General features: G+C 34.6%; 3 protein-coding genes across 6 annotated transcripts; 2 read left to right on the top strand and 1 right to left on the bottom strand.

Annotated features, from left to right (window-relative positions):
• Positions 1–2,527: 2,527 nt before the first annotated feature.
• LOC129304142 (transcription factor SCREAM2-like) lies at positions 2,528–4,175 on the top strand. 2 transcript variants are annotated; one of them, XM_054943812.1, is made up of 4 exons: positions 2,528–2,776; positions 3,331–3,459; positions 3,596–3,766; positions 3,878–4,175. In XM_054943812.1, exons 1-4 carry the CDS (start codon positions 2,699–2,701, stop codon positions 3,971–3,973), a joined length of 474 nt encoding a protein of 157 aa, XP_054799787.1. In that variant the 5' UTR covers positions 2,528–2,698; the 3' UTR covers positions 3,974–4,175. The 2 variants fall into 2 exon arrangements, with proteins under 2 accessions (XP_054799787.1, XP_054799788.1); XM_054943813.1 differs by having other exon boundaries at positions 3,857–4,175.
• Positions 4,176–7,561: 3,386 nt separating this feature from the next.
• On the top strand, positions 7,562–10,909 carry LOC129303963 (uncharacterized). 2 transcript variants are annotated; one of them, XM_054943561.1, is made up of 2 exons: positions 7,562–7,851; positions 8,732–10,909. In XM_054943561.1, exon 2 carries the CDS (start codon positions 8,865–8,867, stop codon positions 10,647–10,649), a length of 1,785 nt encoding a protein of 594 aa, XP_054799536.1. In that variant the 5' UTR covers positions 7,562–7,851; positions 8,732–8,864; the 3' UTR covers positions 10,650–10,909. The 2 variants fall into 2 exon arrangements, with proteins under 2 accessions (XP_054799536.1, XP_054799537.1); XM_054943562.1 differs by having other exon boundaries at positions 7,562–7,923.
• A 139-nt stretch (positions 10,910–11,048) lies between these two features.
• LOC129303957 (BTB/POZ domain-containing protein At3g56230) lies at positions 11,049–12,568 on the bottom strand. 2 transcript variants are annotated; one of them, XM_054943552.1, is made up of 3 exons: positions 12,125–12,568; positions 11,765–11,941; positions 11,049–11,688 (listed from the first exon to the last, which is right to left on the bottom strand). In XM_054943552.1, exons 1-3 carry the CDS (start codon positions 12,302–12,304, stop codon positions 11,239–11,241), a joined length of 807 nt encoding a protein of 268 aa, XP_054799527.1. In that variant the 5' UTR covers positions 12,305–12,568; the 3' UTR covers positions 11,049–11,238. The 2 variants fall into 2 exon arrangements, with proteins under 2 accessions (XP_054799527.1, XP_054799528.1); XM_054943553.1 differs by having other exon boundaries at positions 12,130–12,297.
• Between the last annotated feature and the right edge of the window lie 324 nt (positions 12,569–12,892).

Raw genomic sequence — 12,892 nt, 5'->3', positions numbered from 1 at the left:
CATCCTGCTGTACCTTCTTTCGTGGGCATTTGCTAAAAACAAACACAATTTAATTAAACCAGTAAAAACAATAAAAAAAGAACTCATAATTAATGCCCTCGTGAGCCAATAATGCAGAGATACCACAAAACAATTAGAGGCTATGGAGTCTGTGCCACACCGCTTGAAACCTGGGAATTGTGAAATGTACTTGTGGTACTTTTTATAGGGGTAGCTTGTAAAATCACACTTAAAAAGAGATTTTTAAGTTATTTAAATATGAGTAAACTTGAATTGATGTAAACAATCTTGTACCGAAAAAGTTAAGATTAATAATTAATATATAATAAAGGAGAAGAGCTCATAAATTTAAAACTTTGAGGTTGAGTTTAGATATATTGTGATTCCGTTACTCTTTTCTCTCCCCTTTCTAATCAATCATTATGCCTTGCCTAATAAGATTCAGAGTAACCAAAAAAAGCAAAAAAAAAAAAAAAAAGAAACACAGAAAAAGAAAACGTCTTGGTAAACGTATGCTTCTTCTCTTTGATTGAGAAGGAGGAGCATAGCTATCTAGGCGAGCATGAAATGATTAACGGACAAGGTGGTAGAGTTGATTAGATGAGCTGAGGGAAGGGACAAGGTAGGAGCAGAGTATGAGTATGGAGGATGTTGTTTTCTTGTGATGATTGATGGGCACGCATGTGAATAGAGGTGGGTACGTGATTTGTCCTTGTGACAGTGGAGACAATATCGGAAGCAACAAGAAGATTCATCACCACCCTCTCTATACTTACATTTGATACGATCCATGGTAGCATATATGTATATTCATTTACACGTAGTAAAATTTATTGTGTGTGTGTGCGTGCGTGTCTGAGTTTTGTAGATTTTAGTTTCTCAAAATTATCGGAGCATGTATATTTAACAAAAACCATAAACATTGCTGAACTGTAAGCAGATAGTAGATTAATAAAAACTTTGCTATTATTATGTATATCCAACAGGTCAGCCATTTCACCTAAAAGCGAGAGACTATGGCACAGAAACCGAATAGAAAGTGAAAACTTTGATTTTTTATTATCTAGTTTGAGTTCTTACACAAAGTGAGTCTTAGAAATTCGAACAAAAACAGGCAAACAGCTAAAACGTTATAAATGTAAATGTTAGATATTTTATTGGCTTAATGACGGGGTAACAGAACACGTTTTGGCTTCATTCCTGTAACTCTCGTGTATCAGTTTTTTTTTTTTTTTTGTTGTCCGTTTCAGTCTGTTTCAGACTAATTGCAGTTGGGGTAATGAAGCTTGTTAAGTTAATAGGAAGAAATTCACAAAACAAACTATTGATGATGACCTGTCCTCCGACAGTCACGTAGTGATTCTTTCACAAATCATTCAGGCATTTGCCCTGCTGTAATCGATTAAGCAATTCACAGAAGAACTGTTGAACATCGATCATGCGTGCATGCATGATGCATGATGGGTTTTTCCCCAATCATTGGCACTACTATTATTAATGAGTAAGAAAGCAGGCAGTGACTCAGTGATTTAGTTTATTTTGAATTTGATTCATGCTGCTGAATTCATGGACCATGTCTTCACGGGAAAATCCTATTCAGATTCTGTGCATGGGAACCTACGTTTACATCTGAAGCTTTGGACATAATTGGCAAATAACTAAGATAATTAGATATGAGTAAAGGGAACTGATGAGATCTGTTAAGAAAAGTGATGTGGGTGGATATAGAGCAATTTAAAATGGAGACTGAAGAGGGAAATGAAATTAGAAGAGAGAAAATCAAGTAGAGATAGCAGTGTCTTTTTCGATGGAAAGGGAAGAATGGCACGTGTGGAGAGAGAGAGAGAGAGAGAGTGAAGAAAAGGCCCCGTGAGGTGTGTTTGGAGGCATTCCAAGGTCACAACCAATCAATATTTAAATTTTGCTTCTCATTCACTTCTTTCGATGGCCTATTTTCACCATATCACGAGCTCATCATTCCTCTCCCTCAATTTTAATTTCGTCCTTTTTCAAAATCTTGTTGCTTCAAAATAATTTCCCTCTTCCATTTTCCCTTTATATCGTTGTTGTTTGTGTGTGTGTCCTCATGACCTTTCCATCGTTCTAAAACACTAGTTCTAGTTATAAGTAAACAGTACAAGATTATTTCATACCTTTTAACCTCTGTCATTATTAACTTTTAATATTACATTCGAGTTTTGTTGGTCTTAACTGAGAGTAGCTTTTTTAAAGATATTTTATCCATCCACGCGGGCTAAATGAAAACAATTGATGGGCTATATATTAAATGAAATTAAAACTTTTAATTCAATCCAATATGCATGGTAGACTTTGCAAATGAATGGTTTATAAAATTCAATAATTTCTAAGAGCTTAACTCATGAATTACATATATTGCATTTAAGCATATGGCCAATATATTAAGAATGCGCATAGAAGAAAAATATGATAAAAACAAATAGGAGGAGGGGTATTCTTGTAAGTACAGGCAGTTCCATGTTGTAGTTGGTCTTGTGAAGAAACTGTAGAAGTCATGGGGAAGACGAAATTAAAAAGGAAATCACATGGACATGAGAGCTCATCCCCTCCTCTTTTATAACTCAGAGCTATCAGGAGAGTTGATAGGAAAATTAGAAAAGCATCAGAGAGAAGGGAAAGCCTGGAGCTTCAGAAAGGAGAGAGTAAGAGAGAAGCCAACATGGCTTCTAAGGAGCCCAAGAGAGCAGCTCTGCACCAGAAGTTGCAGCTTCTTCGTTCTATTACTAACTCTCATGCTGTAATTCGATCCCTCTTTATATTATCTTTCCATATTGAATTTCCACTTGAATGTTATCAAGGAAGCCAGACTATCTGCTGAAAAGATTTACCTCTCTCTCGTTCCTCTTCCTATTTTGATTCTTCTTTTGTCAATGGAAACATGGATTACGTAATGGTTTAATTATCTAAATCATCCTTCAATTCATGCTAATTCCCACACACTCTCACACATTGATTATGTTTTATTCATTTTGATCCCCGAATCTTTGGCAATTGCTTTCTGGGTCTTCGATATGTTGTTTTTCTCGATATTATAATCCCATATATATCTAGGTAAAATTAATATTATCAAACTAATTAATCAGTTTATATGTGTAATGATGAACCAAAATGTAATGGAATTTGACAGTTGGAAAAAAAAGCAGTTCATGAGTCCGCCCTAGACATATATCTCTCCTTTATCTCGCAAACTTTATGCGTTCCAATAATCTGCAATCGACATATTTTAAATTTGGTTCTTACTTTTTGTGTTCTTGGATTACTAATATATTTATTTTTTGTGGTAATTGACAGCTAGACAAAACCTCGATCATATTGGACGCTACAAAGTACATCGAAGAGTTAAAGCAAAAGGTAGAAAAACTGAATCAAGACATAGCCACTGCAGAGACTACTTCAAAAAACCAAAATCATATGCCTATGGTATTTTCTTGAATTTATAAGTTTTCCATATCTTTTTGTTTCTATTTAACTTCCCTAGTCACAATAATAAACTAATCCAAAATGTGATTAGTAATGTACTACTAATTGTATAATGTGAACGGATTAATTTGTGCAGGTTACAGTAGAAACCCTAGAGAAGGGATTCCTTATAAATGTTTATTCAGCCAAGAGCTGCCCAGGTCTTCTAGTTCCCATATTGGAGGCCTTCGAAGAGATGGGTCTCGATGTGAAGGAAGCTAGGGTTTCATGTTCAGACACTTTCAGATTTCAGGCTGTAGGAGGAGAAGTAAGATTCACATTATATAGCAATTGATTGATATATATGTATTATATATATATATTTGTTTGAGTGTGCGCATGCTTCATTATTACACAGATATGGTGGAATGGTTTGTAGGAAGAAGAAGAAGGTGACAGCATGGATGCAGAAGCAGTGACGCAAGCTGTGGGAAGAGCCATTGAGAATTGGAGAGAGAGTACGAGTCAACAGTAGCAATGATATTGAAGACCGGTAGTGTGCTATTTTCTCTCTGGTGCTTAAATGCACTGATGCTATAGCAATTAGGGTTGTTTTTGTCTTTTTCTGGTGATATATATAGCATTGCTTTCTCTTAATGCACTGAACTTCTCTCCAAATGTGTTGGTCCATGATCAAACACTTGCTTGGTGCAATTGCCAACACTTTGAGCGGTCAACTTGACTTAGCCGCGAGCATAATATATGGATAAATAATTAATTGTTGTGGAATAGGAGAACAAATCGTTAATTACTAATTAAACTGGTGCATTAAGCATTATATATTACAAATTTAATTAATTATTCCTTGTGCGATTGTAGAATTATAACCGTTATTAGATATAAAAATTATGCGTCTTCCACTTCTTTCCCCTCATTTTCTTCTCGTACGTGGTGGTTCACGGAATCGCCTGCCAAATCACTGACAATTTTAACTGGAGGACAATTTGTGCAGATCCATCTATGTGTATCTAATAAGTTGGATTCAATTAATATTCAACAGGCTAATAAAGTAATAAATCGTTAAAACTCAGGGAATTAAGTTTAGTGGAAAGGGCAAATTATTTCTGCAAATCAAAGTTGAAAAGTGTATACTCCTTCATTGAAAAAATTACAAGATACTTTTTGATCGAAAAAAATTCATGTTTAAAAATATAAAATATTTTATTATTTTTTAAAGTAATTAATAATTTTTTAAAAAATATTCTTAATAATATGTGGAATTAATGAGATTTTTATATTTATATATTAAGTTGCCCAATTAAATATATGGCGAAAAAAGTTACCTCATTAAAGAGTAAACATGAAAATAATATATAATTTTTATTATGTTAATTGTTTTTCAGGTGAAAGCTAAGTTAACTAAAAGTACCTTATATAATTTTGAGCGAAGGGAGTAAAAATGCAATCAGCACAATAATTATAATTATTACTGTTATTATTAGTAGAATTATAAATATTAATCTTGCCAAAGTTATTACCTTATTGATTGCACGCATTAGTATATGTATGCAATCAAATAAATGTAGTCTTGGTTGATCAGGAAAAAAAAAGTTATTCTAGGGAAAGATAATAAATGTGGGAGATAAATAAATTGAAAAATTACATTTATGATCAAAATAAACTCTTCAACTAATTACGCTTACAATTAGAACCGGAAACGAATATATCATGAAGGTATTAGTTTAAATCATATGAAATATTGTTATATACTCTCTCCGTTTGAAAATATAAGATATTTTTTAAAGAGTTAGATGTTAAAAATGTAAAATATTTTTAATCTTTCAAGATATAATCATTGTCTTTTTTTTTTCAAAACTATTCTTATTGATAGTGACTTTATATTTATTATCAGATGTTTAATAGGGATAAATATAAAAAAATAAAATTAGTTTAAAAATAAATAACTACTTTATTAGAGGGTGACATTCGATTAAAAATATTTTATATTTTTAAATGGAAGGAGTATATTTTTAAATATTTTTGCAAGCATTTTTCTAGCTATAAAAAATAATTTCTTCACATCAAATTATAAGATACTTTTAAATAAATTTTACATATTAATAAACCTTATTAAATATACTTAACAATCTTATCTTTTTAAAATAAAAATATAAAATTTTAAAAATACCTATAATTTAATACATTAAAAATAAAAATGATGAAAAATAATTATAAAAAGAGAAAGAGAAATATAGAAATGGGTGCATTTAATAAAATTTTAATCTACTCAACGTGTATTATATTTTTGAACAAATTTTTTTTTAAATATCCTATAATTTGAGATAGAGAGAGTATTCTAATCTTTGATGAGCTTTTGTAACCAATTACTAAATACTAAAATATTGATGCTGCCATAGCCTTTGCAGATTCATCTTTTTATTCAACCCTCATGGCGTGCTACATGTGACGGTCTGGTACGAGATATATAATTTCCTAGACAACTACATTAATTAATGAGATTAATGAAGAAGATATGTCGAGTTGATCATGTCACAATAATGAAACTTGGGAATTTGTTTGGAGGACTTTGTTGGTTGTTGAAACTAACAAAGATTCAAAAAATTTTATTCTTTCCATTCAAAAACAAAAAATATTTTTAATCAAATTTTATCTTTTAATAAAATAGTTATTTATTTTTAAATTAATTTTATTTTTTATATTTACTCTTATTTAATAGGATCTTTCACCTTAAAATAATATAAAATAATTTATTTAATAGGGACATTTTTATAAAAAATAATATAATAATTATATATTAAAAAGTTAAAAATACATTATATTTTTTAATATTCAACCTTTCAAAAACATTTTTTAATAGAGAGAACAACAAATAATCGGTTGGATTGATAGAAAAACAAAAACTTTCAAAAATAGTGTTTCTTTTAAATAATTTTTAAAGGTTTTTTCTTTTAATAATGTACTTTTTTTATTTTTCTTTCAATTTTCCTTCCATCCAGCCAAGCCTAAGTCATTTAGATGCAGGATTTTATAATGAGCCAATTATTTTGAAGCCCTCGACCACAAAATAAAATAAAATTTGGCAGAGCAAAGTGACATTGTGGTTTGTTAAATTATCGATGGATATTGTGATATTTAATTTTTTTGTGATGAACTCGTGTGATTTTGTTCTGTTAAAACCTTTATAGTTACCTATCATCACAAAGCATTGAAATGTGGGAATTTGCAACTGGTATATCAACCAATCAATTTTTAATATGAAAACTTATAAAAATCTAGGCTGCCCGAAGAATTCAAATCCCCCGGAACACAACTAAAATTGTAAGATTCCATATATGCAATTCAATCCTTTGCATTTTCCTTAGCATTTGTTTGTTTTAATGACCAAAGGCGTCCTTAATGTTACCATTCAGAGTGAGTGACAAACTTGGCATGTTTCGCATACTTGAACGCTGGATGTTTTAGAGGCGACTCATGAATGTTCTTTATTTAATAACTTGAGTTTATATCCCTCCCATGTCGGGATAATTAGATCTCACACACGCCTACCAAGAATAAGATTTTGTTTAATTTTTATAATGATATCTTCATTATTACTTTTTAATATTTATAAAGTCCGATTGTTATTAAACCAATTAAATATTCGAAATTTAATCAAAACATTTTTGTTAAATAGTAAAAATTATACTATAAATGTGATCACTTTATATATTCTATCCTATGAGTATAAGTAAAAGATTATTCCATCCAGGTCCCAAAAAAAATTCAATCTTCATTATGCATCAAATAGAAAGGTGAGTTGAAGATCGAAAATAAATAAAAAGTGGGCGGTAAAAATTGTTATCCAAGGTGGGATCCTCATTTAATTATCAGATCAGATATTCTGTATGATTTGATATTAATGGGCGAGTAAAAAAAAAAAAAGAAAGGAACTAGACATTTAAATTCATATAGACATGTTTTATTTCCTCAAATATTTAATTGGCAAAAAATCTAAAATTTTGAGTCGTTCAATGCATCATAATCATAAGTATCAATCATATAAAAAAAGTATAAATCATATAAATAAATAAAAATACCAAAAAAATACTATCTATTTCGTAATCTTATTTCCTTGGATATGGATCGCCGCTGCCCCAACTTTCCATTGCTCTATGCACACCCTGCCTTTGTCCGTAGAAGACAGCCGTCGATCTAAGCAAAGGCGGTTGCCGTCCCGGTGAGCGACGGAGGTCTAGTCAGAGGACGCCGTCGATCTGAGCACTTTCTTTTTCCTATTTCGATTTCATTTCACATCGCAGCTCCAGGGTTCGACCCCCTTTGCCCCAATTCCTTTTGCGTTGCGTCCTGCCTTCACCAATGGACGACCCACTGTCGGTCTGAGCGCCGCATGAGGTTTCAATCTTTCTCTCCTTATTTGTATAGCCCTGTGGATGCTGAGATTTTATGAACTATTACTCGTCTCAGGTACTAGTAATGACTTTTGATGCGGTAGTATTCATTTCAATCGGCTGGCTGATCCTATTCATGGCTTTGCAGTCTCCAGTTAGTATCCATGTGAAACTAAGAACTGGGGTAGTTGACTTGTGACTGAATTTGATTTTCTTCCTTTAAATGAATAATAATAGAGAGTTGGCAATGCAGGACAGAGAAATAGAAAACAATCAGATCTGTTGACTTGCCGTGAATAAAATTTCATGGCAAAAGCGTTTTATTTTTCAGTTATTTTGAATATATGGGGTATTTCGTATATCGGATAGTTTTGGATGCAGCTGATAGAAGTGTTTGATTGTTTTTCTTCGGATTCAGATAGCTTAGGTGTTTTGGGTGTTATGGATGGCAGTGGATACGAATAGTGGAAAAAAAATTAGCGGATAACCGCCGTTTGCCTTTCCTACTTATATTCTTTTAGGTCAAGCAGGTGTTTTTCCAATTGCCCACTACTAAGTAAAATTCATCAGTTTTTTCCCCTGACCATTAACTAACATTTATCATTTAGAGTGTCTCTTTGAAGATATTCTTTTAGGACAAGCAGGTTTCCATTGCTTATGAATTTCTTAGTAAAAATCATGTTTCTTTGGTTTCTTATGTGATACTTGGAAATTGGAATTTTATTCCTCTAAGAAGACTTTCAATTCAGAGGTATATATCTATAAAATAAGTTTTAAGCTATAATGTTGATTTGATTCCTATGTGTCCTGATGGGTCCTTTGAAATCTTGTCCTGTTGTTACTATCTGTAAAGTTTCAATTTTTCCCCCTCTCATGTTCTGCAGAGTCTGTACTAGGCAGGAAGATCAATATGGTGATAGTTTTTGATGCATACTCCTGGGAGCCTCTAATAATTCAAAAGCACGATGGGGACCCTTAAAGCCACGTGACATTGCTCTTTTCTAGTTTGGTGGATATATGGCTAATCATTCTTTAGTTTTTAATGACACGCCTCTTGATTTAGGAGTTCATCCATTAGTCATTGGGCAAGAGTTTCCAGATGTCGAAACATGCAGAAGAACAATGAAAGATGTTGCTATTGCTATGCATTTTGATCTTCGTATTGTTAAATCTGATCGCAGTCGATTTATAGCAAAATGCTCTAAAGAAGGGTGCCCATGGCGTGTCCATGTGGCAAAATGTCCAGGTGGGCCAACTTTTACTGTGAGAACGCTACATGGAGAGCATACATGTGAGGGAGTTCACAACCTTCATCATCAGCAAGCATCAGTGGGTTGGGTTGCTAGATCTGTTGAGGCTCGAATTCGGGATAATCCTCAATATAAACCAAGGGAAATCCTTCAAGATATTCGTGATCAGCATGGAGTTGCTGTTTCTTACATGCAAGCTTGGCGTGGGAAGGAGCGAGGCATGGCTGCCCTTCATGGAACATTTGAAGAAGGCTACCGACTTCTTCCTGCATACTGTGAGCAAATAAGGAAAACAAATCCTGGTAGCATTGCATCAGTTGTTGCCACTGGACAAGAAAATTGTTTCCAACGCCTCTTTATTTCTTACCGTGCCTCAATTTATGGGTTTATAAATGCTTGTAGGCCACTTTTGGAGCTAGACAGAGCACATCTCAAAGGAAAATACTTGGGTACATTACTTTGCGCTGCAGCTGTTGATGCTGATGATGCTTTGTTCCCTTTGGCAATAGCTGTTGTTGATGTTGAAAGTGATGAAAATTGGATGTGGTTCATGTCAGAACTGCGAAAGCTTCTAGGAGTGAATACTGATAACATGCCTAGACTTACAATACTATCTGAAAGGCAGAAGGGCATTGTAGATGCAGTAGAAACACACTTTCCAAGTGCTTTTCATGGTTTTTGTCTGCGCTATGTAAGTGAAAATTTCCGTGACACATTCAAAAACACAAAATTGCTGAACATCTTTTGGAATGCCGTTTATGCCCTTACGGCTGCTGAATTCGAGAGCAAGATTACTGAGATGATAGAAATTTCACAGGAGGTTATACAATGGTTCCAACATTTTCCTCCCCAACTTTGGGCTGTGGCATACTTTGAGGGTGTGCGATTTGGGCATTTCACACTGGGAGTGACAGAATTGGTGTATAACTGGGCCCTTGACTGTCATGAGCTCCCTATAGTGCAGATGATGGAACACATTCGCCAGCAGATCACATCTTGGTTTAATGAACGCCAGGATATGGGCATGAGGTGGACATCAATGCTTGTACCATCTGCTGAGAAGCGAATTTTGGAAGCAATCGCTGATGCTCACTGCTATCAAGTGCTCCGAGCTAATGAAGTCGAGTTTGAGATTGTGTCCACAGAAAGGACGAATATTGTGGATATAAGAAGTCGAGTGTGTTCTTGTCGCCGTTGGCAGCTGTATGGTTTACCGTGTGCACATGCTGCTGCAGCACTTATTTCTTGTGGGCACAATGCTCATCATTTTGCCGAACCTTGCTTCACAGTAAAAAGTTACAGAGTCACCTATTCACAGATGATAAATCCTATTCCAGACAAGAGTCAGTGGAGAGAACTCGGAGAAGGAGCAGAAGGTGGAGCTGCCAAGGTGGACATCATAATACGTCCACCAAAAACTCGTAGACCGCCTGGGAGGCCTAAAAAGAAGGTCCTTAGGGTGGAGAACTTTAAACGTCCCAAAAGAGTTGTTCAGTGTGGTCGTTGCCATATGTTAGGACATTCTCAAAAGAAATGCACAATGCCCCTTTGACAAAATTTGCCCGTGTTCCTCCAACTTTACATCTTCACTTTGTTGTTTTAGGTATTTTGATTTCTTAAGGCTAAATAGAATGAATCTAGCGTTTCTGTTGTAATTTACATGTATGCCTTAGGCCACCATTCAGGGTAGCCTCGTGGTTTTGCTATGTATGGATAGGGAATGATACCGTTGCTCTGGACAGAATTATTTGTATAAAGATGCGGCAAACATTTTATCATAATGTTCTTCTAGATGGATCCGAGATTGACTCATTGCTTCTTCAATTATCAGTGGACCTCACTGAGTGGGTGCCATAAGCAATATGCCTTTATTTTATGCCACACAACAGAAATAATCTCCAACACCATCTAAAATATTGTAATCTTTAATTTAAAATTATAATCTTGAGTATAGTACAGAAAGCAACATACCTTCATTTTATTCACATAGCTTGGGCATTTTTCAGTGAAGGGGTAAACATTATCCAAAGCAGTAAGAACCCTTCCATACAGTTCTTGTTGATTGAACAAGATTTTTTTCAAAAAAGAAAAAAGACACAACAAACGAATTATGATGGAAGTGTGATGAACTTAGACGATCATCATTTGATATTATTGGCAACCTTCAACGATTCCCTGGAAAGTTGCACGGTTAGATGAGGGCTTCTGTGCACAAATGCTTCATATTGCAAGGACAAAACTATCTCCTGAATGTTTTCAACTAAGAACTTCATAGTGGTGTCCTTCAACTTCTGGTTGGAACAAGTGTCTGCAATCTCCAACACATCAAGCGCATTAGAGATGCTTAGTGAATTCAGCATGTACTGCTCGCATTGCTTCTGTAAATAAGCGATCCCATATTTATCAGCTGCGAGTGACAAGGCAAATACATGCTGCTCCAATTTTTCTGGACCCAAGCTCCCTCTGTAAAGAAACTCCAGAAGACTCTCTAGCTCTTCACAGTTCAATTCGGGTATTGTAATGTTGTTAGTAGGTGCAGCTTTACATTCATCTGAGTCCAACATGTTCTTGAAAACCTCTGACCTTGTCGCCTATAACATCATGAAATGCAAAATACAGTTACTGACGCGATCATGAACCTAAACATGCGAGCGCGTGCGCACTCACCAAAACGGCTTTATGGGAAGGTATCGGAGACCCATGATTGCCAGGAGTGACCGTTATATCAGTGTGGATTTGTGCTCTGAATGCATCAACAAAACTTTCAAGGAAGGCTGCTTGATGTTTATGTTCATTCATCTGATCTAACTGCTGTGCGTACCATCTTTTAAATGTCGAAAGTGACTGCGCACCGAAGATAATAATCTCAGTTTGGTTTCATAAATGATTGGAATCATTGCAGAAATCGTATGACAGTATTCAATGATAACAAGGTTTGTGGAAACATCATCATGACGTAAAACTGAACAACTGAAAGCGATAAACTTAGTTGTGAGCAAAATACAAGGCGCGATGAGAAGAGCTTGCCTTACACGAATTATGGGAGGGTGAAGCAGGAGAAGCATTAGGACTGTCCATGGTTTTATCAGATTCAATCTTGTTCATCATATTGAGAATGCTTCTGGCTCCTTCATAGCAAGCCCCACATATGGTATTCCTGGGTGGCCTTAATATCAATGGCATTGTTGTGCAAACAGAGCAATCCATCTCTGATCACTTCTCTTCCTCTTTCCCTATTGTTTCTTAAAACCTGAAGAAATGGAAGTTCCAGTTCTGCCTCTGTATGTAAACAACAATATATATAGTTCCATTATTGTGTCTGTTGGGAACTTGGGAATTCCCAACTCATTATCCTTTTACATGTAACACACAATCATGATTATTGTCTGAATATATTAGTTTGCAAGTAATCTGAAATGTCCAAGCTATCCCTCTCTTTCAATTTCTTAAGCCGAGATGGTGAGGGAGAGGGCATGCTGGGGCATGAGAAAATGAGAAAGCAGTTAAGAAGTTTGGTAGTGCATCTTTTTAGAGTGATAGAGAAAAGTTGTTAAGAAAGAAAAGAGGAATATATAGAAGAAGGAATCAGACAGTTTGGAACAAGACTTTGCAACCACTTTTCACAGCACAAATTTGCAGGCCAACCCTTATAAATATGTTTATATGCTCCTTTAACAACTTCCGTGTCCATTTGTTAATAATTTTGGGTTCCAATAATAAAGCATTGATTAAGACTTATTTATGCATTCAGTATTCACATCACAAGTGGTCTTTGGAAAGGCCAACCTGGAATAG

Source organism: Prosopis cineraria, unplaced genomic scaffold (genome assembly GCF_029017545.1).
Source record: "Prosopis cineraria cultivar Desert tree isolate PC_DT_omini unplaced genomic scaffold, ASM2901754v1 PC2, whole genome shotgun sequence".
Lineage (NCBI taxonomy): Eukaryota > Viridiplantae > Streptophyta > Magnoliopsida > Fabales > Fabaceae > Prosopis > Prosopis cineraria.
The sequence above is the reverse complement of the archived record's forward strand: the minus strand, read 5'-3'. Positions and strand labels throughout refer to the sequence as shown.

Bases quoted from the DNA above. Each gene is read 5' to 3' on its own strand.
- LOC129304142 (XM_054943812.1), top strand. From the start codon at position 2,699: ATGGCTTCTAAGGAGCCCAAGAGAGCAGCTCTGCACCAGAAGTTGCAG. The intron at 3,460-3,595 runs GTATTTTCTTGA...TAATTTGTGCAG, and splicing joins ACCAAAATCATATGCCTATG to GTTACAGTAGAAACCCTAGA. The intron at 3,767-3,877 runs GTAAGATTCACA...AATGGTTTGTAG, and splicing joins TTCAGGCTGTAGGAGGAGAA to GAAGAAGAAGAAGGTGACAG.
- LOC129303963 (XM_054943561.1), top strand. From the start codon at position 8,865: ATGGCTAATCATTCTTTAGTTTTTAATGACACGCCTCTTGATTTAGGA.
- LOC129303957 (XM_054943552.1), bottom strand. From the start codon at position 12,304: ATGGATTGCTCTGTTTGCACAACAATGCCATTGATATTAAGGCCACCC. The intron at 11,942-12,124 runs GCAAGCTCTTCT...TTCGGTGCGCAG, and splicing joins CCTCCCATAATTCGTGTAAG to TCACTTTCGACATTTAAAAG. The intron at 11,689-11,764 runs GTGAGTGCGCAC...ATGATGTTATAG, and splicing joins CTTCCCATAAAGCCGTTTTG to GCGACAAGGTCAGAGGTTTT.